The sequence below is a fragment of the Podarcis filfolensis genome (assembly GCF_964270895.1).
Source record: "Podarcis filfolensis genome assembly, chromosome: 8".
Classification (NCBI taxonomy): domain Eukaryota; kingdom Metazoa; phylum Chordata; class Lepidosauria; order Squamata; family Lacertidae; genus Podarcis; species Podarcis filfolensis.
In genome coordinates, this window is record NC_139611.1 from 19,994,823 (window position 1) to 20,016,948 (window position 22,126).

At 45.4% G+C, this 22,126-nt stretch overlaps 2 protein-coding genes across 2 annotated transcripts in view; both read right to left on the bottom strand.

Annotated features, from left to right (window-relative positions):
* The window catches only part of SSU72 (SSU72 homolog, RNA polymerase II CTD phosphatase), a 50,501-nt gene extending 31,624 nt beyond the window's left edge, over positions 1-18,877 (bottom strand). The window contains exon 1 of the mRNA XM_083629019.1: positions 18,472-18,877. Within this exon, the coding sequence (XP_083485145.1) occupies positions 18,472-18,551 (80 nt within the window). The 5' untranslated portion in view covers positions 18,552-18,877. The remainder of the gene's footprint in view (positions 1-18,471) is intronic.
* A 1,258-nt stretch (positions 18,878-20,135) lies between these two features.
* On the bottom strand, positions 20,136-21,413 carry LOC310769471 (actin-related protein T2-like). The gene has a single exon (XM_083628881.1). It carries the CDS (start codon positions 21,313-21,315, stop codon positions 20,215-20,217), a length of 1,101 nt encoding a protein of 366 aa, XP_083485007.1. The 5' UTR covers positions 21,316-21,413; the 3' UTR covers positions 20,136-20,214.
* Between the last annotated feature and the right edge of the window lie 713 nt (positions 21,414-22,126).

Below are 22,126 nucleotides of genomic sequence, written 5' to 3' on the forward strand. Positions count from 1 at the left end.
CTGGACTACAACTTCCATCATCCCTAACCACTGGGCCATGCTGGATGGGATTGATGGAAGTTTTGGTCCAACATCCAGAGGGCCACATGTTCCCTATTCCTATCATAGTGTTGCGTAGAAAGCACTGAAATATCACCTAGATGTGGTTCCTACTTCAGCTAGTTTTTAAGAGAGTGAATTTCTAATCCATGTTGCTACAAATATTATGTAATGTCTGCTAAAATCTCAGAGGCTAGGGAGATGGCTGAATAAGATCCCAGAGGTTGAAAGTAGGGCTACTGCTCACCATGACCAGCAAAACCAGACTTAGGAGAAATTTTCTGAAGTTACTCAATAAATGTGCATGTAACCCACTCAGAGGGCCTTTTTGACTAAAGAGCAGGGTCCAAATACTATAAATAAATACTGCAAATAGCACAGAATGTTGAACTTTTAGTACAGACAGCATGAAAGGAAAAAGGTGATATTCTGCAGTGAGGATACCTGCCTGTTGTCTGAGATCAAACAAAATAAAAGCAGACATTCTGGCACTGCTGATTCAACACTTCCAAGCCTCTTACCCATGGTTAGATCAGGAGACTGCCAGACATTAACGCTCCCTTCCTTTCCATCTCACCGAAGTCCACACCTTCACCTACAGTGTTAAAGTGTAATGTTGTGTCTACAATGAAGTTAGCCAGTGTGTACATCCACTTTAAATCCCACACCTCAAACCCAGATTTAAAGCTAACCATGGTTAGCGTCCAACATATCCACAATCATAATTACACCACCAATGCAGCAGAGGGAAGAGAAGAAGAGACCACCTCTTAATTATGGCTAAGAGACAAGGATATTTCCACCTGCGCTAGGCCCATGTGGTGGTTTTCTAGTCAGTTAAGTTTAATGAAAGGCACATAAGCTACCATCCACCTTGGGCCTGCCCATAAAAAGCAAGTCTATAGTAAGAGACTATGGTGATGTCTGCTGTTTACAGGAACTCTTCTTATCATGATACTTTTGTGGGTTTTGTTTGGACCCTGGGTGAGAACCCTGAGGCTGAGAGGGAGGTTGTGTCGGAAGAAGAATGAAACGATATAGATTTTTATATATTAGTAACTTTGTATTAATGTACAAAGTTTCATATGTAACTGTGTATTTTTGTAGTATTTTTGTTTCAAGTTGTCTGTTGACGCTTCAGTTTTTTGTACACCACTTAAGAAAAATTTTAAAATATTAAGTGTCACAGGAGTGGTGTACATATAAACAAACAAATAAAACCTGCAGATCATTTTAAGATACTTTGTGATGCACTTACCTTGAGAGAAGCCCACTACAAAGGAGTCGCTGCCTTGCACTTTTGTTTTTTTTTTTTTTTTTTTTAAATAATATTTATTGAAGTTTCCAAAATACAGAAAGAGAAGAAAAGAAATTATGAAGATACATTCAGAACCTTATTTTCAAACATCCACTTTCTGGGACTCCCCCCTTCCCCCACCCCTACCGTATTCCCCTTTCATATTGTTGTTTCCACAAGTTCTGTTTCTGATTTAAAGCACAATTTATATACCCCATTGTTCAAATTTAAATTTATACAAACCTTATGCAACACCCTTGATAAAAAAAAGCAAAAGATCTCTCCCCATAGCCCGCCCCCTTTTCTTTCCACAATGTCCCCCTTTTTTCCCATTAAAGTAAAAGCACACAGAATAAAAGTATAAAAAAAATAAGAAATATATTAGAAAAAAGAAAACCAATTCAGAAAATAGTTGCAAGCCTTTGGATTCTAATTCTCCCTCCCCTTCCCCGGTTTAATTTCCCTTATCCTCCAATCTATGTTTCCAGCCTGGAAGTCTTAAGTCCATCAATCCCATTTTTCCCCCAACTCCTTGCAGAATTATTTCCCATTTTTAGGATTACTTTTTAAAAATTAATTCCTAAATCTTTAAAAATGTCAAATTATAAAATTCCCCCCATTGTTCTTTCAAGGTTATAGTCCAGCTTCCTCTTGTTCCGCTGCTAAAACTTTCTTATTCAGAAGTTTAGTAACTCTACATGGGTTGTTGTTATTCAGGAACAAAAACTTGCGTTCAGTCCCTTCCTTCTTCAGTAAAGTATTCTGTTGTCTCCTTTTAGTCTAAACACCCTGTAGACGAGATTCAGTTTCAGTTTTGCAGCTTTCCCAGGAGATAACCAGTTCTGTGAAATTCCGAAGTGTTGTATTTTTCCCGGCTTACGCCCATCTTTGTAATGTCCCGAAGCTCCTCTAGGGGGGTTGTTGTAACTTTGTTTCCAAAAATCCGATTGTTCTCCGTATTTTCGCCATTTTGTATTCAAGTCTTAACAAATTATATCAAGTTGTAACAAATTTGACCAGCAAGGTCCTTGTAATAAAATCCTCTTTAAAATTCCGACTTTGACAGCTACTTTGACAGCTGTCAAAATCACCGGCTCTTTTCACCAGGCTCACTCCTCAATCGCCCCGGTTCCCAGGGAGGGGGGTGCATTTTCCTTCTCCTTCAATTCTTCCTCCAGCACAATTCTTGTACTTTCCCATCATGGAATTCTTGATTTTAGCAAAGATACCGTTCTTTTTGGGCCTTGGCTTCCCAATCCTTGTTTTAAAATGTCTACAATAGGGAGGGGGACTGACTTCCTTTTTAGATCCCCCCCCGCTCGTCTCAAATCCAAAAAATTTTTCTTCTTTTAAACCCGATTTCCAATTTACTCACGGGTTGTTGTTAAAAGTCCAAATTCTCAATGGAAGAAGTCAGCGCTCTCCGCCGGATGGCATGCGGCTTCGCTCGGCAGGGGTGGCAGAGGACTCAAAGCACCACGCTTCTCCCCGGCACCCGATCCGTAGCCTTTAAAAAGGCTCCTTCACGAGTCGGGAGGGCGCTAGCGGTGCTAGCCGAGTCTCCAAGTCCACGGCCCCCGTGGCCGTGGTTTCTAAGGGTCCCCGCATCGCCGGTGCGGTAAAACCCAGCCCCTGCCGAGCCGGCTCCCTCCGGAGCTCGGAGGGAGTCCGCCATTCGGCGATGGCGCCAACCCGGAAGTCCGCTGCCTTGCACTTTTGATGCCCAAGTGGTGTGCTTGGCAGAAAAGAACTCTCACTGTGTTCAATCCCACTTTACTCCAGGATTTGTTTGCTCTTTTGCTCAAGCTGACTTTCATCTTGAATGCTCACTCCAACTCACTGGCAAGCGCCATTCACTTATCAACCAACAAGGCTACTTATAACCTTTACTAAGAAACGGTATTCCACATCAACACAAGCCAAATTCCGCAACCTGTTCCAAGCACGCATGCGCTAACATTCTAAATTCTAAAATGTAATTTATTCTATTTGTTATAGGAAAGGGCAAAAAGAACTACTGTATTTTTCGCCCTATAGGACGCACCGGCCCATAGGACGCACCTAACTAAAAAAAAAATAATTCCCCCCCAGCCGCGGGGGAAGCCCGAGCTTCTAAAAACGCACCTACCGTAGTTTTTAGAGGAGAAAAGGATATCTGCCTGAAGTGCGGGGCGCTCTGCTTCAGCGCGCCCCGCACTCCGGGCGGCAGGCTGCTATCCGCAGCCTAGGGAGCCCTGCGGGAACTCCCACAGGGCTCCCTAGGCTGCGGATATCTTCCCAAAGCGCGGGGCATTCTGCTTCAGCGCGCCCCGCACTCCGGGACGGCAGGCTGCTATCCACAGCCTAGGGACCCCTGCGGGAACTCCCACAGGGCTCCCTAGGCTGCGGATATCTTCCCGAAGCGCGGGGCATTCTGCTTCAGCGCGCCCCGCGCTCCGGGTGGCAGGCTGCGGATATCTGCACAAAGCGCGGGCGCTCTGCTTCAGAGCGCCCTGCGCTCCGGGCAGCAGGCTGCTATCCGCAGCCTAGGGAGCCCTGCGGGAACTCCCGCAGGGCTCCCCAGGCTTGCAGATCGCTTCCTGAAGCCTGGAGAGCGAGAGGGGTCGGTGCGCACCGACCCCTCTCGCTCTCCAAGCTTCAGCGAAAGTCTGCATTCACCCCATAGGACGCACACAGATTTCCCCTTCATTTTTGGAGGGGAAAAAGTGCATCCTATAGGGCGAAAAATACGGTACACTAAAGCCCCACCCCTCTGTCTACTTAAGACTCTTACTAGGCAACCTCACTAGCTTTGTGGTAATTCAACCAGATGCTGCCCATACACTACCAACATAGTGACAGAATAAGGGCCGCTAGATACTTTGCTATTACAAAAAAAAAAGCAGTGATTCCCAAAAAACTAAATATTATACTCTGTGTTTTAGCAGAATCAGACAGATAGGCCTAAGAGACTGCTGCATCCACAGGAAACTGCCTTATAAAGAGCAATCTCAGTATTTTCTACCCTGGCTAAAAACAGTTTTTCCAGAATCTGAGAGAGGGCTGTTTCCTAGCCACATCTAGGAATGCCAGAAACTGGGACCTTTCATGTGCAACACAAGTGCTCTTCCACATAGTTACCAGCCCTTATTTGTGACTATCGGAGACCTTTTATGTTGCTGGAAATAAGAGTCTCTCCTTGCAGGTCCAGGAAAGGGTTTTTTTGGGGGGGGTGGAATTGGGGTGAGATATAAAAAACTCCCGTGTTTTGGCACCTTTCTGACTTGGCCGCCAATATTTCCGAAGTTCACTGCAAGCTTCAAGTCACTCATTTTGGAAACTGTACATGACAATCAGTGAAATTGAGCTGAAGTAACCTAAAGCAGGGCCAGACAGAGTGTTCAAATTTCAAAGCACCAGCTTTTGAGGCAATCCAATGAGAGGGATTTCCCACCACTCCTACCAGAAAGGGGTCTGGATAGCAGCAAAACACTTTGCTGAGTCACACAGCTGCTGCAGTACCAAAAATGGAAAATGAATGAATTTGGCTGCTTTTAATACTTGTAATTTCATTTTCTCTCTGCTGGCTTTTGTTGCTGACCGTGTGAGAGGGGAAGAAGATGCAGACATAGGCAAACTCTGGCCCTCCAGATGTTTTGGCCTACAATTCCCATGATCCCTAGCTAACAGGATCAGTAGTCAGGGATGATGGGAATTGTAGTCCAAAACATCTGGAGGGCCGAAGGTTGGGGATGCCTGGCTTAGCACAACTGCAGGCTCTCAGAGAGACTGTGGCTACTCTGCTCCTCACCAATGAGTTGTCCAAGCCAGGCTTAATAAGTTGTCCAAACCTGGGCTTATGGTTTTGCTCTCCAGGACAAACTACAAGCCGTAACTCCTAGGACCAACCTTGGTTATAGCTCACAGTTAGACCTGGGAGAGCGTGCAGAACCATGTCCTGGTTTGGATGCAGCAGTACAATGACCAGAAAGAAGGAAATCCTCTCCCAGAGCCTCTGCCAAGCTATGGTTTGGCTTAGCATGACAAGCAAACCAGACAAACCAATATTTGTATCTGCAGGCACAAGAGGAAGGCCACTTAGTACTCTGGCAGATGGCAGGGGCCTAAAGACCATAGGGACAATACATAATTGCCCCCTCAACAAGAAGCAACAGGAAAACATAAGCCTAACCCCACAACAGAATGTAAAAGCCTAGCTCTCATTTTTTGCTGGCACTGCCAAGTAGATCCCACACCCAACTCCTTTCACCCTCTAATCCCTCCCCCCCTCCCATTTTATTAGTTCACAAGCCTGGTGGCAGAGCCATGTTTCAATTTACATACAGAATTGTGCATTGAATTTTTAATTGCTGAGACTTGCTTTAGTTTTGCCTGAGAAGCAGTATTTCAAAATATACTAGCTGACAGCTACCAGAAACTAGAAAACTGGCTTGGGCAAGCAAGCGGCAGCTCAAGAGTTCCTGATTTACAGCACATTCCCCAGCATGTGTCTTGGAATGCATTCCCACCATACATTTAAAGCATGCCCCTCCCAATTCTGGGAACTGTAGCTTGTGAAGGATGCTGGGAACTGTAGCTCTGGGAAGAATAAACTACAGTTCCCAGGCTGTAGTGGGAGTGCTTTAAATACAGTGATTATACACAGCCTTGGTCTTTATAACTCAGTGGGCAAGCAGTACTTTGCTAAGCAAAGCAAGAGACTTCTGTTGTGAAAGAGCTCTGCTGCTTTTTAAATCTTTTGCACTGAACAAGACCCAGTGAAGCAGAGACCAAACGTGATTCCAGATGGGAGCCTAACAGGCTATTCAGATAACACAAATTGGTCGCTGGCAATTGGTTGTTTTTAAAACATCAGATTTTTCACAAAAGGGCTAATCTGGGTTAAATGGAAGAAAACACAGGCTGGTGTTTTGATGCTGACAATGTCACATGGACACCGAAAAATCTGCACATGTGAGCAGCACAGATCCCACAACACATCCACCCAACTGGAAGCACCCCAAGTCAACAAACTGCTTGGCACTCATCTTTGAAAAGAACATTTATCCCCCATTTACCTCTGCCTTGCCAGAGGCTGCCCTCAGGGAAAAGGTGTGAAGTGAACTCTCAATTAGCTGTTTGCCTTTCCTGCAGAACAGTAATAGGCAGAGCCAAGTAAAAGTGCCAATGCCATTTAAGAGACTGGATTGTGGATTTCCCAGTGCAGCTGACAGTACTGTCTTTGAGAATACATTATATAGCAGTTAAAACATAACTGGATCATTTGACAGGAATGCAGCGTTGCCTTCCTTTGCTACACTGTATTAATTTATCCTGAAGATGGCATTTCAAACAGGAATATAGCACCACAGCATTCAACTGATACAAAATATGAGCACCTATTATGACTCTGCCTGCTGACTGTATGCTATTGGGATTGATCTCACACCTCTTTGCTTTAGCAAAAAACAACAAACAGCCAGGACAATGCAATTTCCTTCTTTACATTAAAAGGCATTTTAGTAGTGCCCAGAGATCACTGCTTTCTTCACGTATTCTGGAGCTGAAACCCTGTTGCATTGCATCAGTTTTCGTGAACCAGCTAACTACTGTAAACACATTTCGAAAGCTCCTTAAGTCACCCAGGTCCACCCCAGTGACTGAACCCCTTGTAGTGGAAGAGAGAGACTTATGGGAGTCTTCTGTACCACAGTATGTACCCTGCAGTGGAAGACAATCAATAAAACCCCTAAATTTTAGTGAGGTTTTTTCTCTTCCCCTCACTCCATCCTTTAGCCTAGCACAGAGGTAGCTAACGTAGTGCCTTCCAGATGTACTGGACTCACAACAGCTACAGTCCAGAAAGGCCAAAGGTCAGGGATATTGGGAGCTGGAGTCCAGCAGCATCCAGATAGTACTACAGTGATTAATCCCTGGGTTAGGAACAGAGACCAGTGAAACAGAGCTACAGGGGTTGAACTCTTACTCAAGACTCTCAAAGCACCAGTCACTGCTCGTCTCCCAACAGCAGATGATCACACTCAAAGCCCAGCAATGCTCTTCATCCACCAGATCCCAACTGAGTTTAGTATAGCACAACACCCAAAACTGATTCAACTGGCCTAGAACTGAGAACAATCATTCCTCATGAAAGGCTCATTTGCTCCCCCCTCCACACAACACACACTCATTCACACTCCTAACCACACCACAGTACATAATGCAGTCCTGTTCTACAAACTGAGAATGCCATCCAGAGAGAACACTGCGTCTCATTCCAAATGTAAATTATGGGACTAATTATAGGACGTGAGAGATGAGTCAGGCTTCACCGAGAATGGTTTACAGATGGACATCTGCTGCGACAACTGAAAACACACATTGCAGAAAGTTTATCTGATGATGTTTCGCCTTTGGTGTTAGATTTTAAGCAGCCGCCACTAACAATAAGGCCTGTGTTATCCAGGAGCAGCAGATTGCACACTGCAAATCTAGAGCCGCACACCAAAGGTTAGGTGGTTTCAGAAGAATAGCAAAGGATATGCATGAGAAACAATCTGCACACAACAGCAAAATTCACTGAGAAATTAACAAGTTAGAATTGATGTTTGGGAGACCAATGGAAGTTCTCAGCAAAGACATCTGCAGAACAGCACTTAATTTACTGAGCTGCCTAGAAATCTCTGACTGATAGGCGCCATCTTCTGTATCTGAGATGATACAGTGAGATGAGCGCTGTACCCCATAGTCTCCTTTGACTGGACTTAACCATCCAGGGGTCCTTTACCTTTACCTTACTTATATTATGGAGGTGAGTGGGAACAAATGAAGTACTGAAGGTGGAAATGAAAAGCGGACAATGAAATGTAAGCCTTGGTTTGCCTGTGGCCCATTTGGAAACTCAAACCATGGCTTGGGTTAAAAAATAAAGTAGGCATAAATAACAATTTAGCACAATGTAGAAACTGAGCCAGAAGATCCACAATTTAAACGTCTAGATATACTGATAAATGTTCACTGTTTATGCAGGTGTGGTGATTACAGATGTAGTGTGAGTTCAGGGCTGGGCACTAGCTCAAATCCCCACTCAGCCACAAACTCACTGGGTGGTACTGAGCTAGTCAATATCAATGTATCTCACAGGGTTGATAGGATAAAAATGGGGAAGGAATCTTTGGATGAAGAGCCAGGATACAAATCAATAATCAGTAAATAAATGACACACAGAGAATAAATGGCACATTATAACATGAAAGTCCCATCACAGGATGGCCTTCTGTGTCAGTGAATGCTTAGAGTGTGAACAGTACAGGGTTGTGTATGCAACAGGCTAGTGAAGCAACCTATTCACCTGATGAAATATAGACACAGTTAAAGCCAAAAATAGCTATGCAAAGCTTTCAGAGGCAAATCAGATGCAACAGAGTGTTATGTGTATAACTCATTGTTATCTTACTCTTCCAAGCTGCCTTTCATAGCAAGTGGGTGAAGAAAGAATTGTTCAGACCCTATGTGAAAGATATTGTCCTGAGACTCACCACAGGGGTGGGGCCTGCAGAACTTCCAAAGCCCTCCCCCCCAAAAGCAGCTGCCAAGTGCGCAGTTCCATGTTCGAAAGGAAAACCAGGATTCCACTGAAGGGAGAAGAATTGCAACCAAACAGCATGGAGGAAAGCAGGGTCCAAGAACAACCAAGGCTGGAGTGGAAAACAAGCATTATCCATTTACACAATAACTCTTCCCACACCTCTGTCTCACACACTTCATTCCCTGCTCTCTCTCACTCTCTCTCTCTCACACACACACACCCCTACCTCTGCCTCTACACAAATCCCAAGTGAGGAATGAAGGGATCAGAAAGCAGGGAAAATTTTGATGGGGGAAAAGGGACACCCACTGCCCTCTAGACACTGGGAACAATGGGGCATTGGATATGTACCGTATTTTTCGCACCATAGGACGCAGTTTTTCCGTCTTAAAAACTAAGGGGGAAAGCCTGTGCGTCCTATGGAGCAAATGCAGGGGGGAGGCAAGCAGGAAAAGCCCCCAAGAGCCACACACAAGCTTCGCACGGCTCTTGTGGGCTTTTCCCCAGGAGGGAGAAGGGACTGACGCGGCCAGTCAGTCCCTTCTCCCTCCTCTAGAAAAGCCTTGCGCAATCTCTCCAGTCGTGGGAGGCTGTGCAAGGCTAAAGAGGAAGCCCGGGCAGCGAGTGCGATCCATCCCGCTCGCTGCCCGGGCTTCCTCTTTAGCCGTGCGTGCCTCTCCAGCCGCGGGAGGCTGTGCAAGGCTAAAGAGGAAGCCCGGGCAGCGAGCGCGATCCATCCCACTCGCTGTCCGGGCTTCCTCTTTAGCCGTGCGCGCCTCTCCAGCCGCGGGATGCTACGCAAGGCTAAAGAAGCCAACTTTTTAAAAATCTCTCTATCTCTACCTCTTTTTCTTTTTTCGTCCTTTCTCCACCCCCTTATTTTCCTCTGTATCAGTGTTTTTATCTAGATTAACGTTTTAGTTTGGAGGGGGGGAATGTTATAAAAAAGGAAACTTTGCAGCTTTTATTTTAGTATACAATAAAAACAGATTACCGGTAAACAAAACACAAGAGAAGGAACTAGCATAGAAGAAGAGAAAAGGGAAAGAGGGAGGATACAAAGCCATTTACCAGAGGTAGATCTTAACCCTTGCCTCACCTGGGAGCTTCTCTGGGCAGGAATTCCCTCGGCTTAAGTGGGGTGAGGGAACAGTGGCAGGTAGGGGGGTACCTACCTAGACAGTGAAGCCACATGTCTCTCCAATGAAAATTGGGAGTGGGCATTGTGTGAAGTGGCTGTGGATCTCCTGCCGCAGAAGTGTAGGACTGTATAGAGTTGGGAGGGCCACCCGAGGGTCATCTAGCCCAGCCCCCTCACAATGTAGGAATCACAGCTAAAGAACGCCAGGCAGATGGTCCCCCAACCGCTACTTAAAAGCCTCCAGTGGTGGAGACCCCCAACAACTTCCGAGGTCACAGAATAACAGGGTTGGAAGGGAACCCCAGGAGTCATCTAGTCCAGCCCCGGTGGACAGCGGGCACGATCCATCCCGTTGTGCAAGGCTAAAGATGCTGCTCAAGGCTAAAGAGGAAGCGCGCAGCCTGTCCGTTGCTCTTTGGGGCTGGGGGGGAATAATATTTTTTCCCTTGATTTCCCCCTCTAAAAACTAGGTGCGTCCTGTGGTCCGGTGCGTCCAATAGAGCGAAAAATACGGTATGTACTCCCTACACCAATGGTTTTCCTGACTGCACAGTCCTACTCTTTTGCTCACCAAGGCAGTGTCTATTAAACAATATATCTGTAAATAGATGTTTGTGGGGGGTGTTTATGTGCATGTACATGTGAGACAAGATAGATTTCTGAGCAAAAATATCCTTGAATTTGCACAGGTCTCCAATGATTCTCGCCCAATGAAGAAGCTGGGATTTGGAAGACACATCAGAAAAGGAAAAAAGAGCCACCAGTTAGTCTGCAGCAGTAACATTCAAAATAATGCTGTGGCAATTTAAAAGCTAACTTGATTATGTTCTGAGCTACTGTAGGCAATCACCTAGTGGGCCATGTTGGAAATGACCAGAGGGATCTGGGTTCAATTCCATAGTCAGTCATGAAACCATGGCCAGTTAGAATATCCCAGCTTAACACACCTGCCTGGGTTGTTCTGAGGAATAGTGAGAGAATATCCATGTATGCAATCTTCCTTGGCAGAGCAGGATTTTTTAAAAAAGAATGAGAAACAGTCAATAATTCAAGCCCACTTTCTTCAAGTATCTGACAAATTAAGGAGCTACAGAAACTAAAGCAAAGAAATTAGGCTGGAAGGCACAACAGCAATAACCAGGATTTTAAGTGAGAGCTTGCTGCATAAAACTAGGGATGTGACAAATCCCTGAAATACCAGTGTAGAGAAACTAGTGTGGCAATAAACACAACCTACTCACGTCCACCCAGAATGGAGTTTAAGACATTTATAGAAATCTTCTGATGTTAAGTAATCTTACATCATCTGCTTAAAAGGGCACCAGCTTGAAATTTTGGGACATGATTCATCTTATACAAAACTCTTACATTTTGCTTTGAAGCCGTTTTAAGAAAGCACAGAACATCCTGTACATGGAAGGTGCTTCTAATGTTTATCTGAACTGCAAGAAAAGCACATGTTCTCAAATCAGATAGGTAGGTGGTGGGTGAAGTGACAACTACTCATCGCTATGAATTCTGATGGAGCCAGTATCTCTCACTGAAGTATATAAGCAGCCCAATCCACTGGCACTTGCAAGCTAGGGAATTGGATTCAAGGCTATTTAAGTTTCATGAAAGATGTGGAACAAAATAGGCTTGACTCAAAGCAGTCAGGTTTAACTGGCTTGTTCACTGGGACAATCTTGTAAGTAACAAGCCTGGTCTCTACAGGAAGCAAAGAATTCCATGCAGGTGAGAGGACACACTGGCAGGCAGAGAAGAAATAGAATGCTCCATCACTCCTTCTGCAGCTGCTTGATTTCCATGTTAAGAGACAGAAAAGAGCCCCTTGCCCTGTACCCAGCACAAAATCCAAGTGGGCTGGCAGAGGAGTAATGGAGCAATCTATCTTTCTTCTGCCAGCCTACTTAGCAGAAGACAAAGCTTTGAACCCTGAGTTGCCATGTTGTCTGCAAAGGAGGAGTCATCCCTTTCTCCACGGCTAGCAGAGAAATGCAGGCTTCGGAGGTGGGATGTGTAGGCCAATAACTTATAAAGGTTTAATTACAAGGCTGCATTTAGTACTAGACACCACAATGAAATGTACAGCCCATCTCTCATACAAATCAACAACTGGAAAAACCAAGTTTGGGTTCAATGTAGACCACCCCTCTTCTGGCGCACTAATCATGTCAAACTATTGCTGTGTTGTGCCAATCGTATACTGCACAGTTTGAGAAACAGCACTAACTATAGCTAACTATAGTTAAGGATCATTATAGTGTTGGACTAGGACCAAGACAACTCAGTCATAAATCTGGGTGTAGGTGACTATGGCTCAGTCACATATTCAGCCTAACCTTCCTCACAGAGGTTGTGAAGGAAAAAAGCATCAGAGAGAACAATGGACATTGTCTCACTGAGTTTTTGGGAAAAGTGCAGGATTCAAGTGTAACAAAAGGTGTTGCCCCAACTCAGACATCACACCGCCTATGGTCAGAGCAAACCAGGAAATGGTGAATGTCTGAGTCTGTACCCACTGAGTAAACAGCCTGATTGAATGCAGGCCCACAGGGAATTTTAAAAATTCATGCAAGATTAGGTAATTAATGGTTAACTATGATTTGTTAATCTCCAGGTTCAGAGACAGTGCATCTCTGAACACCAGTTGTTGAAGAACAGACATGCCCTCTTGTCTTGTATTGCCCAGAGCCATCTGGTTGGTCACTGTGGGCAGAAGGATCCTTGCTAAATAGACCTTTGGCGCTTTGTAAGTTCTTATCACCTAAAAGCCATGGGGAGGGGGGTGGATACTGGCACTTCCTACTTATAATGTACTGTGAGCAAATGGCTGAAAAAGGTCAGCTAGTGCTGGTAAACAAGCAACCATTCTCTCACCGAAAGAGGCAGCTTCCTCTTCAAGGAGAAAACCCCGCCCTCATCCTAACACCTATAACTGGCTTGAACTGTGCAGCTGTTCTTTGGTGAAACGTGAGGAGATGAAGGCAGATAAATGGTCTGAAGAGGACTTTATAACAGTAATCCTAAGCAGACCCATTAAACCATGGTGATGAGCAGTAGGCTGTCCGGTTGCCTGAGCAAGGCCCCAAGAGAAGTTATACAGAAGCTGGCTTTTGTTTTTCCTTTCAGGCCAGAAATGACTAACACTTTCTGCGTGAGCAGATTAGGCTCTATTACAAAGCTCCCTTGAACAAAGTGAGACTTCTGAGTATGCATACAGAGGATGATGCTATCTGCAAGCAATGCTAAGAACTCAAAACTTATTTTTCCAACAGGACAGTTCACTTTATGAATAAGGTGATATACGAGCCCCCTGATAGTCAGTGGTAATACTGGCGCTTGTCTCCTGGGATATCCTCTAGCTAGCAGGAAGCCTGGGGCAGCCAGCTTCAAATGTCTCTACAGAACAGAGCTGTCTGGCCTTATCTAATACAGGGAGCAGAGGTCAGCTGAGCATAAATATTAGCTAAGAGACTTGTATCCTAGTTTGGGATGGCTGTAGCACCCCCACAGAGGGAGAGGAGTCTTCTTCAAGTGGCAACAGAAAATGCCAACCCCTTGGTGATAGTATCAGCCATTGTACAGAATGAACTAGTAGGTCTAGCACTGGACAAAAACTTCCACATTCTGTCTCACCAAATCCAAACTCCACCTCTGTGCATTTTCACATGCTTCAAAGAGAAGCCATATTTCCTTTTACTAGCTGCCCTTCATAAGAGTTTGCATGCCAGAGGGAGACCTATCTTAGGGGGCTTTTGGAAGGAGGTGGCACTAATATGGGGAAGATCATCCACCCAAAGCATTTTTGGATCCTAGCTGCCAAATACACAGTCACTATGCAGAGGAGGCCAATAATCAACAAATCTGGTTAGATGCAGCAAAAAGACAATACGGTTTGTAAATTGATGAGGACACCCATCAGGAGCAAAGAGTCCTTACAGGAAATGGTATGTGATAAGAGGAGACAGGAGGCTCAGCCACACATCTCTCCAAAAGATCAGGATCTTATCCTAAACATCAACAGCTGTCAGCACCCACCTGGAGTTTAGGATTGGAGGGATTTAAGCACTTCAGAATACTCAAAAAGAATATACACACATTTATTGGATTAAATATTATCAACCCTAAAATTTGGAGCCACTCAAAACCACATGACCATCAGTTCTGGGGTCATTTAATCAAACATAAAACATCACTCTTTCTTCAATTAGTGTCTTAGATGTTCACTGGTACCTACTTAACTACAAACATAATATTCATTAGCTACCCAGACGCAAACTATTGAACAAATGCCCAAGCAGCAAAAGGGTAGACACCCTCCCTCTCCAATGATCCCTAGCTAGCAGGACCAGTGGTCAGAGATGATGGGAATTGTAGTCTCAAAACATCTGGAGGGCCAAGGTTGAGGAAGCCTGATATATGCTTACCCATGGAGTAGCAAAAATTCTAATTTGCATCTGTTGTAGTTAAGCATGGCTGAAGATACCAAGTTGTTTGAGAGTAAATCAATCAAATTTAAGACACTGGGCTCTGGGACACATATCCTTTGATGCCAACCAGAGGACAGGATCACACTTCAAAACGACCTTGACAGATTAGAGAACTGGGCCAAAACAAACAAGATGAATTTTAACAGGGAGAAATGTAAAGTATTGCACTTGGGCAAAAAAAATGAGAGGCACAAATACAAGATGGGTGACACCTGGCTTGAGAGCAGTACATGTGAAAAGGATCTAGGAGTCTTGGTTGACCACAAACTTGACATGAGTGTGACGCGGCAGCTAAAAAAGCCAATGCAATTCTGGGCTGCATCAATAGGAGTATAGCATCTAGATCAAGGGAAGTAATAGTGCCACTGTATTCTGCTCTGGTCAGACCTCACCTGGAGTACTGTGTCCAGTTCTGGGCACCACAGTTCAAGAAGGACACTGACAAACTGGAACGTGTCCAGAGGAGGGCAACCAAAATGGTCAAAGGCCTGGAAACGATGCCTTATGAGGAACGGCTAAGGGAGCTGGGCATGTTTAGCCTGGAGAAGAGGAGATTAAGGGGTGATATGATAGCCATGTTCAAATATATAAAAGGATGTCACATAGAGGAGGGAGAAAGGTTGTTTTCTGCTGCTCCAGAGAAGCGGACACGGAGCAATGGATCCAAACTACAAGAAAGAAGATTCCACCTAAACATTAGGAAGAACTTCCTGACAGTAAGAGCTGTTCGACAGTGGAATTTGCTGCCAAGGAGTGTGGTGGAGTCTCCTTCTTTGGAGGTCTTTAAGCAGAGGCTTGACAACCATATGTCAGGAGTGCTCTGATGGTGTTTCCTGCTTGGCAGGGGGTTGGACTCGATGGCCCTTGTGGTCTCTTCCAACTCTATGATTCTATGATTCTAACTAGAATCTGGAATAGGTACAGGATATGTGTGGGGTTTGTAAAGCGCCCCCTTGCATTCTCCACATCCACTGTATGATACCTGAATATGTCCAAGTATTTTAATATGTAAACTGTGAAAACTTCTAAACACTTAATCCTTAAGAGCAAAGCTAACAGTGCTAAGAAGTATGCATTACATGGCCCCGTGAGTCAATGCCTTACAGCCAGTTCCTTGTTGACAGTTGCTCCCCACCCCTGGTACTTCCACATTGTCTGGGGAGTAGTACTTAATGAGTCAGACTAGCAAGTCTCCATATCATTAAGCATTTCCAGAAGTGTTCCTCAAACACAAAGCAATTATCCCATGAAAACACACATCTTGCCTCCAGCCCACAGGTAGGCTGCTTGCTGCTGGGTATCCCTCAGGTGCTTGTGTTTGTGTCTGTTTAGAAATGCTGGAGAAATGTGGTGCGACCACACTTGGATTTTGTAAGGATTGTGTGTTTGGAGGACAGAAGTGTTCAGAGTTATGGCTAAGAAAGTGTACTAAGAAAAATCCTTGGTTTGAGCCTACTCTCTTATCAGTCACTCACTGAGATCCTTAGGCAAGACCAGGGGTCAGCAACCTTTTTCAGCCGTGGGCTGGTCCACTGCTCCTCAGACCATGTGGTGGGCCTGACTATATTTTTTTTTGGGGGGGGGGATGAACGAATTCCTGTTGCCCCACAAATAACCCAGAGATGCATTTTGAATAAAAGGACACATTCTACTCATGTAAAAACATGCTGATTCCCCATGGACCGGATTGAGAAGGTGATTGGGCCGCATCTGGCCCATGGGCCTTAGGTTGCCTACCCCTGGGCAAGACACTCTCACCCCTCCTCAGCTCACGCAATTCAAAATGTGATGGTATTCACCAAACTCGTAGGGTTGTTGTAAGGATTGTGGAGATAACAAGTGGGACTTAGGACAAAATGAAGTGGTGTCTCTTCACCCCTTAGGCAGGAGTGCGCCTATTTAGGGTGGCTGACAACCAGTCAAGCTGCCGTCCTCCTGGATATTCCATTCCATTCTACTCCACCCTTGCTTTTCCTATGGATTCTCTAGGGTGTTTACACACCTGCAAATGTCAGGGTACCTCCCAAGCATAAAGATACTTCCCTCCCATTTCTCAGTTGTCCTCTTTTAGCTACATATCTCCAGGTACACATCACCCCCACAATTCACTATTAGAGCATTGTTGAATATTTGTAAACAAAATATAAATATTGTATTTATGACAAGACTGTAAGGTGGGAAAAGACACAATGAAAACACATTGGTCCTACCTAGGAACTTTAAGTGAATTTGAAGGGTGGAAAAAAAGAGAATGACAGCAAGTAGAGCCCTCAAATAAGGGTTCAAGAGCAGCATCTTTTCCTTCTGCAGCCCTTCAACCAGAGTGGGGAGGGGAATCTATAATCACAATAAGGTTGCAGTTCCTTTACTTCAAGATTCACATGCTAGCATCGGAGGAGGAAGTAAAAATGAGACAGAAAAGGAAACTGCCACATCCTTTAAAGATTGTATCAACACTATCTCTTCTCTTTCCCTCACTCTCATTTTACATAAAGCTTATAAAGAACTGTGACGCTGCCACAGCCTCAAATAAAATAAAATGAGTTTTATTGAAGGGCAGTATAAAAACCCTGTAACAAAAAATATATTAAATCATGTCAATGACAATTATGACATCCTACCCCTCAATATTTGCATAGTCTTATAATGCAGCAGCCTTGTTTTCACACTCTCCCAAGGGATTGTCATGATATATAAACTCGACCCCACAAAATAAGCATAAAGCAGTTTTGTTCTACTTGCCAGATTGCTGTATTTTGGTTCTGTTTTAATTTTGGTTTATGTAGAATGTATTGCACAACACATCCTGGAATACATATTTTTTTATAAACAGAAGTCAAGACTTGGCTCTACTGTGATCGGATCAGCCCCTACCCCCTTGTGTCAGAGAACATCAGATATGGCTCTTCCCCAATAGGCAGATGTTCAAGGGCAGCACCAGGGAAGGAGCAGGATGAAGAAAGGAATAATCCCACCACCACAGGAAACTCATGTTACTTCCATTCTTGATACCAGATTTTTAAATGCTTTGTTGTTGTGTAAAAATATTTTCGTAAGACAGTCTTGAGAGCCTCTCAGGGGTATAAAGTGGGATAAACGTACTCTTCATCCTGGCCTTTAAGAGATATGTTTTAAAAGACCCCGCTCTATTCTTATTATTGTTAAGTGTTGTAAACATTTTCGGTATTGCATGTTTACACTGCTGCAACCCATGCACAGGACTTTATGGTGGATGCCAGGTAAGAAACCTAAATAATAACTAAGGGAAGGATGCTGGATCAGGCCAATGGTCCGTTAGTCCAGCACCCTGTTCTCCGTGTCCAAGCAGATGCCCCAAAGAGAAACCATCAAGCAGGGCCAGAGTACAAGAGCACTCTCCCCTCCTGCTACTGGCATTCAGAAGCTTTACTGCCTCCAGCTATGAAGACCACGGCCGCCATGACCAGCAGCCATTGACACCACTCTCGTCCATGAACTTGCCTAAGTCTCTTTTAAAGCCAATTAACAGTAAGCAATAATCGTTTTAACCGACTCTGAAAGTGGCATCTTCACACTATTGGAACTCGCCCCGTGACCTTACAGGGAAGGGCAGTTAAGAAATGTACTAACTACAATAATAATAATAATAATTATTCACCGCCCAGCTTCTTGACAAAATTGGGAGTTCGATCCACGTCACGGAGCCCCTTGCCGTATATTATTCCACCCGATGTGGAAGAGCTTTCCTTGACGTTATCTCCCGCTTCCAAGAGAATCTGGGGGGACTGTAAGGGTTAAGTGACGTCACTGTGACGACGATGAGGGGGCCCCACCTTGATCCAATGTGGCGTCGAACACCCCCCCCCCACTTCACTTCAAACGGGGAACCAGAGAACGGAATTGGAGAGGGGTGAGGTAGCTGAGCGAGGCCTACCCAGGCCCAGAGTTGCTTTACCTGAGGATATTGTGGGCCTCCATGCTGCGGTTTTGGTTGCTGGAGCAAACCACAGCCACCCGGAGCGGCGAGGAGGGCATGGCTGGACGCCCGGCGGCGAGGAAGGGGCCGGGGCGGGGGCCTGGGGAGGGGAAGGGTCGAAGAGGGAAAGGCGGCGGGTGACGGCAGCGAAGGGCCCGCGATGAGGTTCCCAGGCGGTGGTGGCGGCGGCGGCGGCGGCGGCGCTTCCCTTCTCGTCTCTCTCACTCTCACATACACAAAATGGCGTCCACTGGGACCGGAAGAGGCGGGGCTGGCCGACGTGTCCGGCTCTATGAGCCGCGCCCCGCCTGCTTTCGCTGCGACCTTTTTCGCCTTCCCTTTCCAATCATAGAGAAGCGGAAGTGAGGGGCAGAGTGTCTGGTCAAGGGGGGTTTTTTACCTCCCCAACCTCTTTCTCGTAGTTTCCCATGACGACGACGACAATGAGCGGGAAGTTGGGTATTTATGCGCCCCTGCGGAGTGATATTTGCATATCTCTATGGAAACGGATAGAAGGGCAAAGGGCCGAGCGAGAACTTTTGAAAAGGGGCGGGGAGCAGCCGCCGCCGCCTCAGTGTTAACTGTCATTGCTTCCCCCAATGACTTCTGGGAATTGTAGTTGGGGAGGCTCATGAAACAAATTCCCTGGTAGAGAGTCCTTCTGTTCTCAGGACTACATTTCCCAGTTTGCTTTGCCCTCCACTCAGGAAACCTGGGAAATGTAATCCTCAGAAAGCCAAAAACATATCTGAGGGGCTCTCAGAGGAAATGGCAGTTAAAGCAGGATTAACTCTGAGGTAGAAATGTGTGGCCTTTCCAAAACTGAAAGGGTTATTAAAACTTTTACGCCTTATCACAAAGGATGCTGGGATCTGTATTTTTGTTTTGTTTTGTTTAACAACATTTATATAGCACTTAAGCAAAAGCTTTAAGTGCTTTACAATAAATATTAAAATTATCAATTAAAAAGTTAAAAATTAGGCATTAAAAGCATAGTTGGATGGTGGTGCTGGAAATTCTCGATAGCGATCCCTCTCTTTTGATGAACCTTTGCAGAAGAGTTTCCCAAGATCCTTAAAAATGTAAAGGACCCCTGACAGTTAAATCCAGTCGCGTTATCTACTTGCACTTTTTTGGCATGTTTTTGAACTGCTAGGTTGGCACGGCTCAGTGGTTTACACCACAGTGCCACCCGTATCCCTCGCCAAGACCCTTAGGGAAGGGTTACAGCCCAGGGTTGCCATGACAGCAGTATCCCAAAGCTAGTGATGTCACAATGCAGGGCCCTGGTGATGTTATAAGAGAGTGCCTGTGGTGTCACAAAGCTGCCAATTCTGGAAAAGCACACAAAATATTGCAAGAGTTAAGGCAGAGCCCAGAAGGTGAAGGAAGGTGAAAAAAAGGGATATTCTTGGAAAAATTGGGTTTGTTCTTCTCCCCCTCTTGATTTTCATTGAGAAGAATTGAAAACTGGGAGAATTAAAAAGAAAAAACCCTCACGCCCCCTGCTTTTTTCAGAGTAATGAGTGAAAGCTATTCTTTCACTGTCTCAAAAGCCCCTTCAGAACAAAATACAGTACAAACATAATTATCATAACATGAAGGTCACACTCATAAACACAAAGAGAAAGAGACTGGAGAACTGAACACTCTTTGTACTTTTATTAAAGTTACAATCTTGCAGATCAGCTTTATAATCATCATAATAAGTATACACCCTTCTTAAAAGCACTTTCGGTGGATTGCACCCGCACCAAATTCTTGGTAGTCCTCACTGGTAATCCACATGGGTACAAAAGAGTCCAGGTGAGTTAGAATGGATCCTCCCAGCCAGGCAGCGCACATTGTATCTGGAGGTGCTATGATTCGCAGCGGAACCCCCTGCGGGACTTGGTGTTCTATCTCTTTAAAAATCCTCTCATCTAGACCCTGGAAAAGTGATGATCCGCCTGAGAGGACCAGGTTCCCATAGAGGAGGCTGCAAATATCCCTGTCACACTTTCTAATGCTCTTGGTGATCATGGCCTGGATGCCCAGCGCCTCAACACCGATGATCTTTGGCACGAAAAGGATTTCTGGTGCTTGGCAGAGGTGGAGATTGAGTGTGATGGTGCTTCCATCTGGCAGCTTGAAGACCTCAGCTTTTCTTTCTGCTTCTTGCTTGGGATCCAAAGCCACATAGCAGGACTTCTCTTTGATGCTCTGCACCATGATTTTCTTGGCCCTGCTTAAGGAAGGCTGGCTGTTTTCCAAAAGGAGGCTGGCGAGGTAATTGGTAATGTCCCTCCCCGCCACATCAAGTCTGGACACTCCGTGGGGTAGGCAATATCCTTCATAGATGGGGACAGTATGAGTTACTCCATCTCCGCTGTCCATCACCAACCCAGTGGTGCGTGCGGACGCGTAAAGTGCCAGTGTGGCTTGGACCGAGAGGTACAAAGCTGGAACCTGAAAGTGTTCAAACATCATCTCTGTTGTTCTCTCCCGATTCAACAGTGGATTCAGTGGTGGTTCAGAGAGCAGCACAGGCCTCTCGTTGGCTTTCACTTTAAGCTCCTGTTTATAGATGTGTTTCCAGAGGTTCTCCATGTCATCCCAAGAAGTAATCACGCCACGCTCAACAGGATAATTCAGCAACACGGCACCATTCTTAGAGAAAGCCTTCTCCCCAATGTAGTAATCCTCTGTGTTCTGTTTAAGGTGTCCAACAACGGATGTAATAAGCGATCGTGGTTCAGACTCACCTGAGATCCCAGCTTTGCATGACCCAGATCCATTATCAATGATCACGGCTGGCGTTTGGAGCAACTTGAGATCCAACATTGCACTGTTGGCAAAAGAACCCAAATACTAAGAGCTCAGTGATTTCCATGAGGGACCTCTAAAACATGCTGCAACATCTGATCGTAGAACATTCTAGAATCCTGGCATCACAAACAGGCAAAGCTGCTTGAAATTCCAGCTCTGTTTATACCCTGAACTCATACCTCTCAAGTGTCCCAATTTAACCAGGACATCCCAAATTGACAGAAGCCGCCCCAGCTTCTGATCCCAATCACGAATGCCCCTTTTGGCTCCTGTGCTCCAGCCACGCCAGAGCGTGGGACCAAAAGGCGGGCATTTTTCAGTTCTGGCACAAGTCAGTTGGCTCAAACCAGATTGCAAGACCAAGAAATGGAAGGAAAAGTTACATTCACCCCATGTGTCATCTCTCCTCTTCCACCCTTCCACCATGGCACTTTTGTCTGTGGCGCTGGAGGAGGAGGAGGAGGCAGGTCTTGTCTATGCAGTGTCTCCCGAAGCTGCACAGGCTGGGTCGACCATTCAGTAGGCTTCTCTGGTCCACACAGCATCTCTAGATGCAGTGGAAGCTGGCATGACTTTCTGGTAGGCTCCTCCAGTCTGCACCACGCCTCCCAAAGCAGCACAGGCCTGGGAGACCTTCCAGTAGGCCGAATTTTCATCAAAAAATGTTGGCAGGAACGTGAACTTATCTTGTACTTGTCCCACTTAAATTACTTGCGGCCCTTACTTTATCATGGGCGCTCCTTTGTGTGTTTTGCAGGTATATTCTGCAATGTGCCATTGACACAATAAGCATGTTGCTGGGAGACCTATACATTCGCACATAATT